The sequence below is a fragment of the Cherax quadricarinatus genome, chromosome 37 (assembly GCF_038502225.1).
Source record: "Cherax quadricarinatus isolate ZL_2023a chromosome 37, ASM3850222v1, whole genome shotgun sequence".
Lineage (NCBI taxonomy): Eukaryota > Metazoa > Arthropoda > Malacostraca > Decapoda > Parastacidae > Cherax > Cherax quadricarinatus.
Genome location: NC_091328.1, coordinates 6,629,601 through 6,649,264, shown reverse-complemented (window position 1 = coordinate 6,649,264; position 19,664 = coordinate 6,629,601). Strand labels below are relative to the sequence as shown.

At 41.8% G+C, this 19,664-nt stretch overlaps 2 protein-coding genes across 7 annotated transcripts in view; both read left to right on the top strand.

Annotated features, from left to right (window-relative positions):
• Positions 1-19,664, top strand: part of LOC128704045 (protein DEK) — a 49,402-nt gene that overhangs the window by 20,948 nt on the left and 8,790 nt on the right. For all 6 annotated transcript variants that reach the window (XM_070091853.1, XM_070091849.1, XM_070091851.1 and 3 more), the window contains exons 2-4: positions 1,875-2,118; positions 17,249-17,406; positions 18,146-18,300. In XM_070091853.1, the coding sequence (XP_069947954.1) occupies positions 1,875-2,118; positions 17,249-17,406; positions 18,146-18,300 (557 nt within the window). The remainder of the gene's footprint in view (positions 1-1,874; positions 2,119-17,248; positions 17,407-18,145; positions 18,301-19,664) is intronic.
• LOC128701617 (uncharacterized) overlaps positions 4,090-19,664 on the top strand; it is a 90,512-nt gene continuing 74,937 nt past the window's right edge. Inside the window, exon 1 of the transcript XR_011392854.1 lies at positions 4,090-8,658. The gene's annotated coding sequence lies outside the window, so the exon portion shown is untranslated. The remainder of the gene's footprint in view (positions 8,659-19,664) is intronic.

Here is a 19,664-nt window from a genome sequence, read left to right as displayed (position 1 = left end):
TGCAGACTTAAAACCCATAAAACAAACTGGGAGGTAAGGAGGCATTTACCCTATTTTGAAACCCATTTCAGGCTACTTCTGGTTTTGACCCAACAAAAAACCATTGCACATAATAATGGAATAATGAGCTGATGTAGGTAACAGCTCTTAGCTTGTCAATAAAGTTAGGAATCCTTAACCTGTAAATAGCTTGTCAATAAAGCTAGGGATCCTTAACCTTGTCAAACCATGTGTAAAAAAAAAAAAAAAAAAAAAAAAAAAAGTTCTGCAAATATTAGTAATTAACCCCTTGACTGTCGCAACCCCAAATCCTGAGATGTCTCCTGGTGTCGCAAAATCCCCCCCCCCCCCCAAATTCTTATGAAATGATAGAGAATCTTTTCCCAATTGTAATGACACCAAAAGAACACAATTTGATGACTGATGGAATTACTCTCTCGCGAAGTTAGCAACCTTGGCGATATTTGCAAATCGGCGATTTCGCCCACTTTGAGCCCTATTTTCGGCTAATTCCATTGTTCCAGTCGACCAAACTCATAGCTATTTCTTTAGAAATCCATTTTTTCTATCGATTGAGCACAAGAAACTGACCATTTACCGATTTCAACTACCCAATAACATGGCCAGAAATTTGCAATTTGGCCAATTTCACGAAAATTAAAAAATATGACAATTTCAAAACAGGGTCCAGAATGAACAATGCAGACATTCCTGACTCTAAAATAACATTTTCTTTGTTCATCAGTCATGTCTCCAGGCCCCTCTGATATTAGTCTTGCTTTCTATTTTGAATTTTTATTCAAACAAAAAATAGAAGATATACTGTTATGCAGACTGCTGTAATATTATAATAATTGTATAAATGTTAGCCCATTCATGACTGCATATTAGAATGGCTACCTGGACATTCATTGGAAAATGACATCATTTGTTTACTTTTGAACATCGGCAAAAATCAAACATTTCCCCTACTTTGAGCTCCATTTCAAGGTTCTTTACATAGTAAAACCAATCAAAATCAACTCTATTTCTATAATATGTTCTCCATTCTATCAAATGAGAGCAAGAAAACGAGAATACAACAATAAATACTATACGAAAATAGACCACAAATTCGGCATTTTAACTAAAAACAAAAAGTCGGGGTTTTTTTTTTTCTCGTTATGCACTGTGTGCTGCAGGATTTTTTTTATATGGTGCACACTGACCACACAGACCCATTCTCTCACATGTGGGCCTACCAGCTTTCTCCTGCTCGTTTTGAAGCCTCTAGAGTCTAGAATTTATGAGTGTACGTATATACATCAAACACGGTGGCTCATAAGACGTATATATACGACCGAAACGGTCAAAGGATTAAAAGAAGTATATGAACATAATGAAGATTGAATACAATGAGCATAGCTCTGTTTCTACAAGTATGTAATTTCACTGTTGTCCAACAATATTTGTTTACTGATACACATGTGTAAATTTGTCACTCTTCCTCAATGATGCTCAACCAAATATTTATGGACAGTATACATGTAGCAGATTTAAAACCCAAATAAATACATCTATATATGTACTGTGCATATGTATGTACAGTGGAACCTCAAATATAGAACTTTCTTCGGTCCAGAATTTATTCCCATCAGGAATAATGTAAATTAGATTAGTCCATTTCAGAAACTCAAAAATACACTTATAAAAGCACTTACAAAAATACACTTACATAATTGGTTGAGTTGGGAGCAGTTTGATTTTTGAGGTTCCACTGTACCTGTGTTTTTCTGTATAGGAAGCATTTTCAAATACGTAACATACTAAAATTCCTCAGATGTTTTTGGGGGGCAAAAAACAAAAAAAAAAAAATCTCATTATACTCCTTTCAGACAGCAGATGAAGAAATGAAGGAAGTTGAGGATGCCAAGGATGTCAAGGCAGAAAAACCTGAAACTAAAGAGAAACAAACAGATGATGAGGAAGAGGAAACTAAAGAAGAAAAGAAAGATGAGGCATCAAAGAAAGGAGAGGTAGATGAAGAGGAAGGAGAAGAGGAAGAGACAGAGGAAAAGGAGAAAAAAGAAAGGAAAGAAAGAAAAAGAGAGAATGTGACTAAAACCCCTAAAAAAGAAAGTAAGTTGTTTTTTATTATAGATTCCCCTTCTCCAGATTTAACCTCTTCAAGGGGGGCTCCTTGGCATGGTGAAGAGGCTCTTGGTCTGAGGAATTAGCCCTGTCGGTCTTCTTCCTCAGACCGAACCTAATTACCCCCCATTCTCCCCTCCCCTATCCCATCCTCCCCTTTTTCCATTCCTCCTACTCCTCCTCACCCCTCCCTTTTGCCCTTCCTCTTCTTGGCCTTCGTGATTTCTCCCACAGGCGCACTAGTTCCTAGGTAGGGGAAAGGACACCGGGGTCCATCCCATTCCGTTGAGGTTTCTTGGCGGTGGCGTAGTTTGCCGTGGAATCTGGATTGCCTGGGGATGTCCCGATCCCTCTCCGGTATCCCGGAGTAGCTTTGGGTGTCTTTTGGGCGACGGGTGTATCTCTGGAAGCCACCTTTCGGATTCCGGGGGTGGTGGCTGAAGGAGGTATGCTTTGTGGCGGATATCCGGCCGCCCTCTCTTTTGTCCACCGAGGTAGCTCGGCAGATGTGAGGTTGCTATCCCAGATTGCTGGTTTACTGGCATGAAGGGTAGGGTATGGCACGGGTTCCATGCTGCATCTGCGCTACTAGCGGTGTCGAGTCCTCTTGGGCGCGGAGGGGGATTTCCGGCCCTTTCATTCCTCCTGGGAACTATTCCTCCCCGCTCCCCCCTTTTTTTATTCTTTTTTTTATTTTTATTTTCTTTTCTTCTTTCTTTTTTTTTCTTAAAAACAAAAAGCAAAGGAGTAACCTAACCATGGCAGCCCTAGTCCATGAAACCACTTCCCCCGGGCCCCTTCTTGATACCGCACCCCATTCTGACCCTGCCTTGTGTTTAGACCACTCTTCGGACACTCCTGATGCCCCTGTACCTCTTGCTGGTGCTGTTTCCTCACCCGCTTCAGGTACCGGGGCTTCGGCTGACTCCTTCGATTTGTCTGAACTCCGCTCTCCTTTGACTATGCTTCCGGCTTCTCCCTCTACGGTACGGCAATTTTCGAATCGCCCACCCATTTCCTGCCGGACCAACTCCGGTCCTACTCCTAAACGCCAACGTCAATCTCCTGATGATGCTCCGTCGTTACCTTCCCATTCTACTCGGAAACGACCGACACGTCAAGCACTCCCTCTCCACGCTCAGTTTCGGACCACACAATGGACTAAATTCTTTACTTTAAGACCAACTTCTTCTTCTGCCTACCTTTCTGACCATAGTATTGCCAAAGCGCTCCTGCGTCATGTTGGCAGAGATATTTCATTTCACGCTCTCAAGAGCGGTACACGCATCGTCACTGTCCAGAATGCTACCCAAGCTCATGATCTTTCTCTCCTTTCGAATATCGATACTACTCCTATCACTATTGAAAAACATCTTTCTCTCAATTCTTGTAGTGGTACTGTCATTCTGCCCCATACCATAGTCCAACAGAATTTCCAGTCATGTGGCAATGACATTTTTGAACAGCTGGAACTCCAGGATCTCCCAATCCTCAAAGTAGACACTTATGTCCTTCCTGCCCGGGGGCGGAGACGTTACCCTTGCAATGTGGCTCGTTTAACTTTTGACAGCCGAGAACTCCCGTCCTCTGTATATGTCGCGGGACATCGGTTACAAGTTCGAAAGGTGATACCTACACCGCAACAATGTAGAAATTGCTGGCGTTTTGGTCACCCAGCGAAATATTGCAGATCTATGGCCGAATGCCCAGTCTGTGGTGCCGACAACCATTCTAATACATCTTGCAGTCAACCTCCATCTTGCCTTAATTGTAATGAAGCTCACCCTTCGTACTCCCGCCGTTGCCAGGTCTACTTAAATGAACGTGAAATCCGTTGCCTCAAAGAGGCAGAAGGTCTCCCTTATGCTATGGCAGTTACTCATCTCCGCCTCCAATTGAGACTACCCCGTGTTTCTTATTCTCGTGTTTCCAAACATCCCCCTAATTCTGGGGTCCCATCTTCTGCAGCCTCCTCTGTTGTTACCCCTCCCATAGCCACTATGGCATCTAATCCTTTTGCTGTCCTTGGCTCTGACGTCCAGACTACAACTCAGTCTGTTCTCACATCTTCGCGTCCTTCCTCACAAGCCCCAGTATCGACAAGACCTCGTACGACACCTAATACCAATCGCCCCTCTACTCAGAAGTCCAAAAAATCCACATTGCTCAAATCTTCTTTGCCCCTTCCTTCCCTTCTTCCACCTCCACACGTTACCTTTCCAGTCTCTGTACCTAGTTCTTCCCCTCTCTCTGGCTCTATTACAAGTGTGGAGATTCACCCTCCTCCTCGTACTATGCCTTCCACCCCCGTCCCCTCCCAAGTTTCTCCCTCTTCTGTCACCTCCCAGGTTTCTACCTCTTCTGTCCCCCCCCACACTTCATCTCCAGTCCCTTACACTTTTCCCTCCCCCTCTACTTTGGTACAGTCCATTACTGTCCCAATCTTTACTCACCCTCCTCCTCCTATCTCCAATATGGTTTCCCATACATCTTTGAATTCAGAAACACTTGAAGCCATTTCAGAATATATTGCAGAGACTAAACCTTCAATGGACACTGATTCACTTCCTGTTCCTTCTCTTCCCTCTCCTCCATCTTCACAACCCCATTCTTCGCAACGCTCCGTTCCTTCGCTACTTGAACATCTTCCAATGCCACCACACGTTGACTTTTGTAACCCCTCTAGTCCGTAGGTGCCTTTACCTACAGATTCCTGATATTTTCTTCATCGCCAATCATGGCCTATTTACAGTGGAATATCCGCGGCCTCAGGGGTAATCGGGGTGAGCTTCAGATGTTGCTTTCCAGGTTTTCCCCTGTTGGTGCTTGCTTACAAGAACCAAAATTACACTCGGCTGTTTTCCAACCTATCTCAGGCTATAATTTATTGTATTCTTCGGATCCTTTCTCAGATGGGACCTTTAATGAAAGTGCCCTTCTTCTACGCAATGATATTCCGTACTGTCAACTATTTGTCCATACCTCGCTGCATTACACTGCAGCCCGTATCCACTTGAATAAGTGGTTTACAATATGTTCTTTATATCTCTCTCCTTCTCGAGCATTTTCTATCCCAGACTTTGCCTTTCTTGTTTCATCCTTACCACCACCACTTCTGTTACTTGGTGATTTTAATGCCCACCATTTCCTCTGGGGGGGGGTCTCATTGTGACTCACGTGGCATTCAGTTGGAGGCTTTTCTTGCCTCTCACCCCCTCCATGTTTTAAATACGGGTACTCCCACCCATTTTGATCCTCGTACTCATACTCTCTCTTGCATCGATCTATCAGTCTGCTCTTCCTCCACTGCACTAGACTTCACCTGGTCTGTTCTACCAGACTTACATGACAGCGATCATTTTCCGATCATTCTTACTTCTCCTTCCTATTCACCACCTTCCCGTAACCCTCGCTGGCAATTTGATCGGGCAAATTGGGATCTTTACTCACACCTCACTGCTTTTAGTGAGGTTCCTTCTTCATCCTCCATTGATGAGCTCCTACACATCTTCTCGACATCAGTTTATACCGCAGCTTCTCATTCTATACCCCAAACCTCAGGCAGGCATTCTCAGAAGTGCGTGCCTTGGTGGTCTCCTGCTTGTGCTCGTGCAGTACGTTTGAAACGTGCTGCATGGGGCAGGTACCGGTACAATAGAACCGCTGAGAGACTTGTTGATTTTAAGCAGAAGCGTGCGATAGCTCGCCGTGTCATCCGTGAAGCTAAACGCACTTGTTGGCGAGACTATGTTTCCACCATCACCTCTGCTTCTTCTATGAGTGCAGTCTGGAAAAAAGTGAGGAAATTGAGTGGTAAATACTCTCCTGACCCGGCTCCTGTTCTACGGGTCACTGGTGTTGATATAGCAAACCCTCTCGACGTTGCCATTGAACTTGGCACACATCTGGTCCGTATTTCCCGAGGGCCCCATCTATGCCCCTCGTTTCTTTCCTCAAAGTCTGCCAGAGAGTTAGTACCCTTGGACTTTTCTTCTCTCGGAGAAGAACAGTATAATGTGCCTTTTACACTTCAAGAACTGGAGGCAACGCTCTCAGCCTGCCGATCATCGGCAGCTGGGCCTGATGACATTCATATTCGTATGTTACAACATTTACATCGGTCAGCCCTTGTAGTCCTCTTACACCTCTTCAATCTTATTTGGGCACAAGGAGTTCTTCCCCAGCTGTGGAAATCTGCCATTGTTCTCCCTTTCCGCAAACCGGGTACTACAGGACATGATGCCTCCCACTATCGCCCCATCGCTCTTACAAGTGCAGTTTGCAAAGTGATGGAACGCCTCGTAAATCGACGTTTAATGTGGTATTTAGAGACTCACAACAGTCTCTCCGCTAGTCAATATGGCTTTCGTAAGGGTCGTTCTACCATAGACCCCTTACTACGCTTGGATACGTATGTTCGTAATGCCTTTGCGAATAATCACTCAGTTATTGCCATATTTTTTGACCTTGAGAAGGCATATGACACAACTTGGAGGTATAATATTTTGGCCCAGGCCCATTCCTTAGGCCTCCGAGGCAATCTACCATCCTTCCTTAAGAACTTTTTAACTGACAGACATTTCCGTGTTCGAGTCAATAATGTTCTTTCCCCGGACTTCGTCCAAGCTGAAGGTGTCCCTCAGGGATGTGTTCTAAGCACAACACTTTTTCTCCTTGCTATAAATGATTTGGCCTCTGTTCTTCCACCCAATATTTGGTCATCACTCTATGTTGATGACTTCGCTATTGCTTGTGCAGGCGCTGACTGTCACCTTATTGCAGTTTCTCTCCAGCATGCGGTCGACCGTGTTTCCACTTGGGCCACCACACATGGGTTTAAATTTTCAAGTACCAAAACTCACCAAATTACTTTCACTAGACGCTCTGTTATCTCCGATCATCCTTTGTATCTCTATGGCTCCCGTATCCCCGAACGTGATACAGTCAGGTTTCTAGGCCTTCTCTTTGACCGTCGGTTAACCTGGAAACCTCACATTACCTCTCTGAAGGCAACTTGTCACAGCCGGCTAAACCTTCTTAAAACCCTTGCTCATCTTTCCTGGGGAGCTGATCGTCGAACTCTGCTTCGCCTACATTCAGCCCTCGTTTTATCGAAACTCGATTATGGTGACCAGATTTATTCCGCGGCCTCTCCTGCTACTCTCTCTAGCCTTAACTCTATCCATCACCAAGGCTTACGTTTGTGCCTTGGTGCTTTTCGCTCTTCCCCTGTTGAGAGCCTCTATACAGAAGCAAATGTTCCATCCTTGTCTGATCGCCGTGATGCCCATTGCCTTCGTTACTATGTACGCTCTCACGATCTACACAATCCTTCCATTTATAGAATGGTCACCGATATTAGTAGACATTCTTTATTCGTTCGCCGCCCCTGTTTGCTCCGTCCCTTTTCTCTTCGCCTACATTCACTCTTGTCTTCCCTTCAGTTACCACCTTTATATGTTCATGTAGCATCTCACTTTTCCCTGCCCCCCTGGGAAGTTCCAGCTGTTCGGGTCTGTTCTTTCTCACTCCCTTGCTCGAAAGCTCAACTGCCTACGGTGGCTTCCCGCTCTCTTTTTCTTGATCACTTCCACTCCCATTCTCATGCCACCGCTGTGTACACAGATGGCTCTAATTCTTCAGACGGCGTCGGATTCGCAGCAGTGTTTCCGGACAGCGTCGTACGAGGGCATTTACTATCTTCAGCTAGCATTTTTACTGCTGAACTGTATGCCATTCTTGCAGCACTTATTCGTATTGCATCTATGCCTGTGTCATCATTTGTAGTAGTCTCAGACTCCCTTAGTGCTCTACAGGCTATACGAAAATTTGATACATCTCATCCCCTAGTTCTCCGTATCCAACTTTGGCTACGCCGTATCTCTACCAAACATAAAGATATTGTTTTTTGTTGGGTCCCTGGTCATGTCGACGTACAGGGCAATGAACAGGCAGACACTGCTGCGCGGTCAGCAGTATATGACCTACCAATTTCCTATCGAGGTGTTCCATTTCTGGACTATTTTGCTGCAATAGCTACCCACCTTCGCACCCGTTGGCAACAACGTTGGTCAACTCTGCTCGGTAACAAACTTCATTCTATTAAACCGAGCATAGGTTACTGGCCGTCTTCTTGTCATCAGTGCCGAAGTTGGGAGACCACTCTCTCCCGCCTTCGCATTGGCCACACTCGTCTTACTCATGGGTATCTCATGGAGAGGCACCCTGTTCCTCTCTGTGAGCAGTGTCAAGTTCCAGTATCGATTAGCCACATTCTGTTAGACTGCCCTCTCTATCAACGAGCACGCAGAATTTACCTCCAACGTCGTCTTCGTTCTACTACTCTCTCTTTACCTTCCCTTCTTGCTGATGGACCCTCCTTTAATCCTGACTCTCTCATTGACTTCTTGACAACGACCGATTTACTCCACAAACTCTGATGATACTTTTCGCACTCCCCTCAGCCCTTTCTGGTTCAGTCTCTTACGGCCCTTTACCCTTTCACCATCCACTGCCCCGCTGTTATCCGTAACCTGTTGCTCATCCATCTCCCTTTTGCCACCTGATGCCCTCACTTCCTTCCTGCCCTGCAGCGCTGTATAGTCCTTGTGGCTTAGCGCTTCTTTTTGATTATAATAATAATCTCCAGATTTAAGGGAATATGTAGCCACAGTGGCATTATATGAAAATTCTAGTTTATGCATTATACTATACTGTGAAAGAAGAAAAATAGAAACTTTTGCAACTCTGCAGAATCCTCTGCCATTTCTCTAGATGCTGTATGATTCCTTTGGGAGGTTAGTCTCCATCCATGAATGTATTAATACAGAGGGTCCTGTTCAACCTATCCAGAGTCCTAAATATGTTGTACATACCTATTTTCCCATAAAGCAAAAATAAATCCATTGCACCCACTAACAAATGTGCTACTTTTTTTTTTTTTTTTTTCTTTTTCTTTTTCTTTTTCTTTTTCTTTTTCTTTTTCTTTCATATGAGAGCATTTATTATGGGAAACTAAGTGTTGGTTTCTCCTTGCTTTATGCAAAATCATGATTATGTGATGTCCTATTTCTGTTACTAATTTTGATGGTACAATATAAATTTGTTGTATGCAGTTGGTAAATTTTGCAAAGCACTTTGTAGATTCTTATTATGCAGAATTAAGTATTGATGTATGATAGTGCTTAGTACTGCTAGCAAGGGACTGGAATTTATTTACAGCATTAAATGTACACATATATACTGTGTGCTAGCATTTTTACCAAAATGGTTAATAAAAAATTATTTGAGCATGGTTGTGGATAATGCATAGGTCCTATGAATAAACCATAAGAAGAATTATTTATCCCTGTAGAAACATCTGGATGGTCTGAACAAGTGGGTTGATTGATGGTGGGAGTTATTGTGGATAAGTACCATGTACCATAGACTGGTAAAATATTAAATGCATCAGACAGAGGGACATGGGATATCATTGACAAAAGATGGTTGCTGTAATGGAATTGTGAGAAATTCTTATCCTGCCCTGGCCAACTTTAAAATGGCCTCTAGATTATGTGCATTGGGAAATGCTTAAAAGAAAACTGTTTAATATATGTTAGACTAAAATTGAAATATTTTTATGCACTAATGGTATAGTGTGGGCCATAAAACATAAGGATAAAAAAGTTCAAATACGTATCTTAATCATTGACCTCAGGAAGCACCATTAGTAGTTCCTCTTCACACCTCGATTCATTTACTGTTATGCATCAATCTTTTAAGTACAACACATTTGTAATACCAGACCATTTTATTAAGAAACATTTTGCTCAAGGTTAGCCATATCAATCAAATACACGTCATGAAAGATTTGAGGAATATATTGGAGTAGAGGAGTCGGGTTTCCTGATTGGAGTGTTTATCCTGGGTAGCAGTAAGTTGGCCAGTATATCTGACAGGCTAAAACTACTGGATTTCTGAGCAACAATGTTGGAAATGGCAAACATTAAAAATTTAAAGTGTCTCTTATGCAACTTGATCTTGAGCTTGAGTCTGGCCTCTCTCCACATCAAATGTTAAGCCATACCACGGGTGGGGTTTGAACCCGCGGTCAGAGTCTCAATACTCCAGACCGTCGCGTTAGCCACTGGGCCAGCTAGCTAGCTAGCTGGCCCAGTGGCTAACGTGACAGTCTGGAGTTTTGAGACTCTGACTGCGGGTTCAAACCCCACTCGTGCTATGGTTTGTTTGCAATTGTGTCATTACGATTTCATGAGTCATCAAATGTTAGCAAAAATAATGTTTCACATAAGTGGTACGTCAGAGCCAGTCAGTGGTTAATAAGTTGGGTTATTAAGGCTGGGTTACATTTTGTAACCTTAGATTAGGTTACATTTCTTACCATTTCCACAATAAACCCATTAAAATTGGGCATTTTAAGAAATAATTTGTCTGTCAATGCAGACCAAGACCTGGGCTCAGTATTACCTATCTGTAATATTAGTACAGTGGACCCCCGCATACCGATTTTAATCTGTGCAAGAGGGCTCATTGGTATGCGAAATAATCGGTATGCGAATGAATTTTCCCCATAAGAAATAATGGAAATCAAATTAATCCATGCAAGACACCCAAAAGTATGAAAAAAAAAACTTCTACCACTTGAAATATACATTTTCCTACACACAAAGAGAAGGATACATGCACAATAGTAGAGTAGTACATGCACAGTATATATTGTGCATGTACTAGTCTACTAAATGAAGAATAAATGACACTTACCTTTATTGAAGATGCAGCAATGACTGATGAGACACTGTGTCCTGGAAGTGCCTTTTCCCCCTGAGTACTGTAGGTCCTGTTTGGTATTTTCTTCCAGAACATGCCTTATCACACTGTGTATGTCACTACGATTCTTAAATCTCTCAAACCAACCTTTGCTGGCTTTGAATTCACCAATATGAGCACTAGTTCCAGGCATTTTTCCCTGTTCACCTGGGTGTTAGTCGACTGGTGTGGGTTGCATCCTGGGAGACAAGATTAAGGACCCCAATGGAAATAAGTTAGAGTCTTCGATGACACTGACTTTTTTGGGTTATCCTGGGTGGCAAATCCTCTGGGGTTAATTGTTTCTTGGTATATTCTCAATAAGCCACACCAACAACAGTGCTACAGCAGCAGCAGACGATGCTACAGCAGCAGCAGCAGCAGACGATGCTACAGCAGCAGCAGCAGCTGACAGTGCTACAGCAGCAGCAGACGATGCTACAGCAGCAGCAGACGATGCTACAGCAGCAGCAGCTACAGCAGCAGCAGCAGCTGTACCACCAATAGTAGCGATGGTTGATTGGGGTTTATTATACAACCTGGCCAGCTCGGAGACACGCACTCCACTTTCATACTTATCAATGATCTTTTTCTTCATCTCTATAGTAATTCTCACCCTTATTGCTGTAGGGTTGGCACTAGAAGCTTTCTTGGGGCCCATGGTCACTTATTTTCCAGATAAAATCACCAAAAACACTGTAATAATACGAAATGTTACGATTGTATGCTTGGATGCTACCGCGGAGGCTGGCTGGTAAACAATGCCACCAGCATTGTGCTAAGGCGCACATTGGACGCGTCTTGGACGAACAGCGGTGAGCGGGTTTTTAAGCGGTATGCGAGGCAAAATTTTTGCGATTAAAGCAAGCGGTATGCGGATTAATCGTTATGTGATGCCAACGGTATGCGGGGGTCCACTGTACAGTGGACCTTCGACTTACGATATTAATCTGTTCCAGAGAGCTCATCGTTAGACGAAATTATCGTAAGTTGAATTAATTTTCCCCATAAGAAATAATGGACATCTAATTAATCCGTTCCAGACACCCAAAAGTATGAAACTTTTTTTTTTTTTACCGCATGAAATATACATTTTCCTACACACAAACAGAAGGATACATGCACAATATATGTACTGTACCAAATGAAGAATAAATGACACTTACCTTTATTGAAGATGTAGTGATGGGAGGAAAGGAGATGGAGGTTTATTATTTTTTGGAAGGGGAATCCCCTTCCATAAGGACTTTAGGTAGCAAGTTTTTTTCTGGGGTTACTTCCCTTCTTTTAATGCCACTGGGAACAACTTGAGTCACTGGACCTCTGTCGCACCAAAAATCTGTCCATAGAGCTCTGTACCTCATGTTCCTTTAAGATTTTCCTAAAGTGAATCACAACATTGTCATTGTAAGTCACCAGCACGGCTTGCAATAGCTGTGTCAGGGTGATTTTCTTCCATGAAGGTTTGCACGTCAACCCACTTTGCACACATTTCCTTAATCTTTGAAGAAGGCAACTTCCTCAATTTCTCTCTCCCCTCTTCTGAAGCAGTTTTCTCATTCGTGGCCTCTTGCTGTTGCAGATGCTCTTGCAGCTCATCAGTGGTTAGTTCATCGTTGTCCTCCACCAACTCTTCCACATCCTCCCCACTAACCTCCAACCCCAAGGACTTACCCAATGCCACAATAGATTCCACAATTGGCATAAGCTCCTGAGGGTTAGCCCCAAACCCTTCAAAATCCCTCTCTTGTACACATTGTGGCCACAATTTCCTCCAAGCAGAGTTCAAGGTCCTGTTAGTCACTTCCTCCCAAGCCTTACCTATAAGGTTTATGCAATTGAGGATACTAAAGTGATCTTTCCAAAACTCTCTTAGGGTCAGTCGAGTGTCTGAGGTCACTTCAAAGCACTTTTGAAACATTGCTTTGGTGTAGTTTTTTGAAATTTGAAATGACCTGCTGGTCCATGGGCTGGAGGAGAGGAGTGGTATTAGGAGGCAAAAACTACTTCAATAAAACTCAGCTCCCCCGAAATTCGCTCTGGCAAGTCTGAAGGATGAGTAGGAGCATTGTCTATTACCAGAAGGCACTTAAGGTTCAATTTATTTTCCAGGAGGTAATTTTTCACAGTGGGGCCAAACACATCGTAAAACCAGTCATAGAAAATGTTCCTAGTGACCCATGCCTTACTGTTTGCCCTCCACATCACACACAAATTAGCCTTGACGACATTGTTTTTCCTGAACACACTGGGAGTTTCAGAGTGATACACGAGTAGAGGTTTCACTTTGCAATCCCCACTAGTATTAATACACAACATTAAAGTATTATTAAAGGATTATGTGGAGTAAAATAAAGATTGGATGTGAAAAGTGGGTTATAATAAGCGTGTATGCACCTGGAGAAGAGAAGTGTAGAGGAGAGAGAGAGATTTTGGGAAATGTTGAGTGAATGCATGGGGAGTTTTGAATCAAGTGTAAGAGTAATGGTGGTTGGGGATTTCAATGCTAAAGTGGGTAAAAATGTTATGGAGGGAGTAGTAGGTAAATTTGGGGTGCCAGGGGTAAATGTAAATGGGGAGCCTTAATTGAGCTATGTGTAGAAAGAGATTTGGTAATAAGTAATACATATTTTATGAAAAAGAGGATAAATAAATATACAAGGTATGATGTAGCACGTAATGAAAGTAGTTTATTAGATTATGTATTGGTGGATAAAAGGTTGATGGGTAGGCTCCAGGATGTACATGTTTATAGAGGGGCAACTGATATATCGGATCATTATTTAGTTGTAGCTACAGTTAGAGTAAGAGGTAGATGGGAAAAGAGGAAGGTGGCAACAACAAGTAAGAGGGAGGTGAAAGTGTATAAACTAAGGGAGGAGGAAGTTCGGGTGAGATATAAGCGACTATTGGCAGAAAGGTGGGCTAGTGCAAAGATGAGTAGTGGGGGGGGGGTTGAAGAGGGTTGGAATAGTTTTAAAAATGCAGTATTAGAATGTGGGGCAGAAGTTTGTGGTTATAGGAGGGTGGGGGCAGGAGGAAAGAGGAGTGATTGGTGGAATGATGAAGTAAAGGGTGTGATAAAAGAGAAAAAGGTAGCTTATGAGAGGTTTTTACAAAGCAGAAGTTTTATAAGAAGAGCAGAGTATATGGAGAGTAAAAGAAAGGTAAAGAGAGTGGTGAGAGAGTGCAAAAGGAGAGCAGATGATAGAGTGGGAGAGGCGCCTCACTGTCAAGAAATTTTAATGAAAATAAGAAAAAATTTTGGAGTGAGTTAAACAAGTTAAGAAAGCCTAGGGAAAGTATGGATTTGTCAGTTAAAAACAGAGTAGTGGAGTTAGTAGATGGGGAGATGGAGGTATTAGGTAGATGGCGAGAATATTTTGAGGAACTTTTAAATGTTAAGGAAGAAACAGAGGCAGTAATTTCATGCACTGGTCAGGGAGGTATACCATCTTTTAGGAGTGAAGAAGAGCAGAATGTAAGTGTGGGGGAGGTACGTGAGGCATTACGTAAAATGAAAGGGGGTAAAGCAGCTGGAACTGATGGGATCATGACAGAAATGTTAAAAGCAGGGGGGATATAGTGTTGGAGTGGATGGTACTTTTGTTTAATAAATGTATGAAACGGGAAGGTACCTAGGGATTGGCAGAGAGCATGTATAGAACCTTTATATAAAGGGAAAGGGGACAAAAGAGACTAAAAATTATAGAGGAATAAGCTTACTGAGTATACCAGGAAAAGTGTACGGTAGGGTTGTAATTGAAAGAATTAGAGGTAAGACAGAATGTAGGATTGCGGATGAGCAAGGAGGTTTCAGAGTGGGTAGGGGATGTGTAGATCAAGTGTTTACATTGAAGCATATATGTGAACAGTATTTAGATAAAGGTAGGGAAGTTTTTATTGCATTTATGGATTTAGAAAAGGCATATGATAGAGTGGATAGAGGAGCAATGTGGCAGATGTTGCAAGTATATGGAATAGATGGTAAGTTATTAAATGCTGTAAAGAGTTTTTATGAGGATAGTGAGGCTCAGGTTAGGGTGTGTAGAAGAGAGGGAGACTACTTCCCGATAAAAGTAGGTCTTAGACAGGGATGTGTAATGTCACCATGGTTGTTTAATATATTTATAGATGGGGTTGTAAAGGAAGTAAATGCTAGGGTGTTCGGGAGAGGGGTGGGATTAAATTTTGGGGAATCAAATTCAAAATGGGAATTGACACAGTTACTTTTTGCTGATGATACTGTGCTTATGGGAGATTCTAAAGAAAAATTGCAAAGGTTAGTGGATGAGTTTGGGAATGTGTGTAAAGGTAGAAAGTTGAAAGTGAACATAGAAAAGAGTAAGGTGATGAGGATGTCAAATGATTTAGATAAAGAAAAATTGGATATCAAATTGGGGAGGAGGAGTATGGAAGAAGTGAATGTTTTCAGATACTTGGGAGTTGATGTGTCGGCGGATGGATTTATGAAGGATGAGGTTAATCATAGAATTGATGAGGGAAAAAAGGTGAGTGGTGCGTTGAGGTATATGTGGAGTCAAAAAACGTTATCTATGGAGGCAAAGAAGGGAATGTATGAAAGTATAGTAGTACCAACACTCTTATATGGGTGTGAAGCTTGGGTGGTAAATGCAGCAGCGAGGAGATGGTTGGAGGCAGTGGAGATGTGTGGTGTAAATATTATGTAGAAAATTCGGAGTGTGGAAATTAGGAAAAGGTGTGGAGTTAATAAAAGTATTAGTCAGAGGGCAGAAGAGGGGTTGTTGAGGTGGTTTGGTCATTTAGAGAGAATGGATCAAAGTAGAATGACATGGAAAGCATATAAATCTATAGGGGAAGGAAGGCGGGGTAGGGGTCGTTCTCGAAAGGGTTTGAGAGAGGGGGTAAAGGAGGTTTTGTGGGCAAGGGGCTTGGACTTCCAGCAAGCGTGCGTGAGCGTGTTAGATAGGAGTGAATGGAGACGAATGGTACTTGGGACCTGACGATCTGTTGGAGTGTGAGCAGGGTAATATTTAGTGAAGGGATTCAGGGAAACCGGTTATTTTCATATAGTCGGACTTGAGTCCTGGAAATGGGAAGTACAATGCCTGCACTTTAAAGGAGGGGTTTGGGATATTGGCAGTTTGGAGGGATATGTTGTGTATCTTTATATGTGTATGCTTCTAGACTGTTGTATTCTGAGCACCTCTGCAAAAACAGTGATAATGTGCGAGTGTGGTGAAAGTGTTGAATGATGATGAAAGTATTTTCTTTTTGGGGATTTTCTTTCTTTTTTGGGTCACCCTGCCTCGGTGGGAGACGGCCGACTTGTTGAAAAAAAAAAAATTAAAGTAACCCTGTCCTTCATAGGCTTGTGTCCTGGGAGTGCTTTTTTCTCCTGTGTAATGTAGGTCCTGTTTGGCATTTTCTTCCAAAACAGGCCTGTTTTATCACAAACACTTGTTGAAGTTGCAATCCTTCAGCCTCTATGTACCCCTGGAATTCCTGCACATATTTTTCAGCCGCTTTTTTGTCCGAACTGGCAGCCTCACCATGCCTTGTCACACTGTATGCCACTATGATTCTTAAATCTCTCAAACCAACCTTTGCTGGCCTTAAATTCACTCACATCACCACTAGTTGCCGGCATTTTTTTAATTAAATCGTCATGCAACTGCTTTCCTTTTCATATATGATCGCTTGAGAGATGCTATCTCCTGATATCTGTTTTTCGTTTATCAACACCAGTAACAGTCTCTCGACATCTTCGAGTATTTGCAATGTGTGTTTTGAAAAGATACTTGCATCTTTTGCAACAACAGCTTCCTTGATTGCCTTTTTGTTGGCCAAGAGAGTAGCGATGGTTGATTGGGGTTTGTTGTACAACCTGGCCAGCTCAAAGACACGTACTCCACTCTCATATTTTGTGATTATCTCTTTCTTCATTTCAATTGTAATTTTCACCCTTTTTACCACAGGGTTGGCACTAGAAGCTTTCTTTGGGCCCATGGTGGCTTATTTAGCATTTACAAGCACTAAAAACTGGAATAATACGAAATGTACCAAATGTATGCGTGGCACACTAACTGAAGGCAGGGCAGCTAAGGCGCGCTCAGGCCAGAGGGACGCGTGGATGCATTCGGGATGAATGATGTAAGTCGAGTTTTTGTTCGTATGTCAGGGGAAATTTTTTACACTGAAACACTTTGTAAGTCGATTTTATCGTTAGATGAGGCCTTCGTAAGTCGGGGGTTCACTGTATTAGAGATTAAAAATTGTGAATGGCTAAAGCATATGTTTATGTAAATATATATTTTTGCTATTCCAGATGAAATTCCATTGTACGATCAGCCATTGGAGATGAGTGGCAAGCGGGATCGAAAAAAGGTTGAACGGTTTGTACAGGAGGCGAAAAAGGAGGAAGTGGAACCCACAGGAACAGGAGAAGCTCTTGGAGATATTCCCTTCATTGAGTCCATGATCTCTGTAAGTTTTATTCTCAGTTTGGTTTGTAAGAAAGATACCTATCTAAATGGTAATTATAAACTTCTCATTCTCTTCGTCATTTTATTCTATCCTCAGTCTCTCTGGTATCTTTTTATTTTCCTTTCCCATCTTACTCTTCTCACTTCTCTCTCACTCCCTTTTAATCTTCCCTTGATTGGACCTGCTTTTCCCATCCTTGGATTTAAATTGAATACCTTCCTTTCCTAAGACACAATTTGACTACAGGTTCAGCATTTACCCTATAATGTAATAATAATCATCCCTCTCTTCTTCGTTTACGAGTGAATATAACATTTGGTAACAGAAGTTAATTTTTTATAAGTGATCATTATTTAGCAATTTGCATATTTTTCTGGCAGTATTAAAATTTCTGGCAAGAGCATATCCAGTAAATACTGTGGTAAAGGAAATAGGCATATAGTTTTTGATCATGCTGGCAGTGCTTTGTACCTGCTTTCATAATATACTTAAATGCATGCCTTTTTTCTGTTTTGAATCATGTTTGTGAAAATTTGTTAAATCAGTTTAATTAGCTGGTTAGGGTTTAATTACTGTGCTTAATCTTGTTTCATTTTTAATTGAGTTTATTTTTGCTAATTTAGTTGCAATGAAAAGTTGTATGCGGATAAAATTTGCAAAGAAGCTTCAATTTTTTTTTTTTTTTTTTTTTTTTTTTTTTTTTTTTTTTTTTGTAATAAAGTAAAGTGTTGTCTTACAGAAAATGTCAGCAGATGAGCTTAAAGTCTTACATAGGGTTGCCTACAGTCGACCAGGAAGTAGTAATGAAATAAAGAAAAACCTTCGCAAATTCAATGGCTTTCCATTCACAAAAGAAGACAAAAAATACCAAAGCAAGTTAAGCATTGTGGAAAGGTGAGTGTTCCTTCAGTACAGGATCATGCACTGTTGCTTACTGAACATATTGCAAAGTTCTTTGAAATAAAATAAATGAATTTTAGTGAGGTATGCTAACATAGGGAGATAATGAATGTATAACAGCCTAAAACTGGGATACTTAAATGTGCGTGGATGTAGTGCGGATGACAAGAAACAGATGATTGCTGATGTTATGAATGAAAAGAAGTTGGATGTCCTGGCCCTAAGTGAAACAAAGCTGAAGGGGGTAGGGGAGTTTCAGTGGGGGGAAATAAATGGGATTAAATCTGGAGTATCTGAGAGAGTTAGAGCAAAGGAAGGGGTAGCAGTAATGTTAAATGATCAGTTATAGAAGGAGAAAAGAGAATATGAATGTGTAAATTCAAGAATTATGTGGATTAAAGTAAAGGTTGGATGCGAAAAGTGGGTCATAATAAGCGTGTATGCACCTGGAGAAGAGAGGAATGTAGAGGAGAGAGAGAGATTTTGGGAGATGTTAAATGAATGTATAGGAGCCTTTGAACCAAGTGAGAGAGTAATTGTGGTAGGGGACCTGAATGCTAAAGTAGGAGAAACTTTTAGAGAGGGTGTGGTAGGTAAGTTTGGGGTGCTAGGTGTAAATGATAATGGGAGCCCTTTGATTGAACTTTGTATAGAAAGGGGTTTAGTTATAGGTAATACATATTTTAAGAAAAAGAGGATAAATAAGTATACAAGATATGATGTAGGGCGAAATGACAGTAGTTTGTTGGATTATGTATTGGTAGATAAAAGACTGTTGAGTAGACTTCAGGATGTACATGTTTATAGAGGGGCCACAGATATATCAGATCACTTTCTAGTTGTAGCTACACTGAGAGTAAAAGGTAGATGGGATACAAGGAGAATAGAAGCATCAGGGAAGAGAGAGGTGAAGGTTTATAAACTAAAAGAGGAGGCAGTTAGGGTAAGATATAAACAGCTATTGGAGGATAGATGGGCTAATGAGAGCATAGGCAATGGGGTCGAAGAGGTATGGGGTAGGTTTAAAAATGTAGTGTTAGAGTGTTCAGCAGAAGTTTGTGGTTACAGGAAAGTGGGTGCGGGAGGGAAGAGGAGCGATTGGTGGAATGATGATGTAAAGAGAGTAGTAAGGGAGAAAAAGTTAGCATATGAGAAGTTTTTACAAAGTAGAAGTGATGCAAGGAGGGAAGAGTATATGGAGAAAAAGAGAGAGGTTAAGAGAGTGGTGAAGCAATGTAAAAAGAGAGCAAATGAGAGAGTGGGTGAGATGTTATCAACAAATTTTGTTGAAAATAAGAAAAAGTTTTGGAGTGAGATTAACAAGTTAAGAAAGCCTAGAGAACAAATGGATTTGTCAG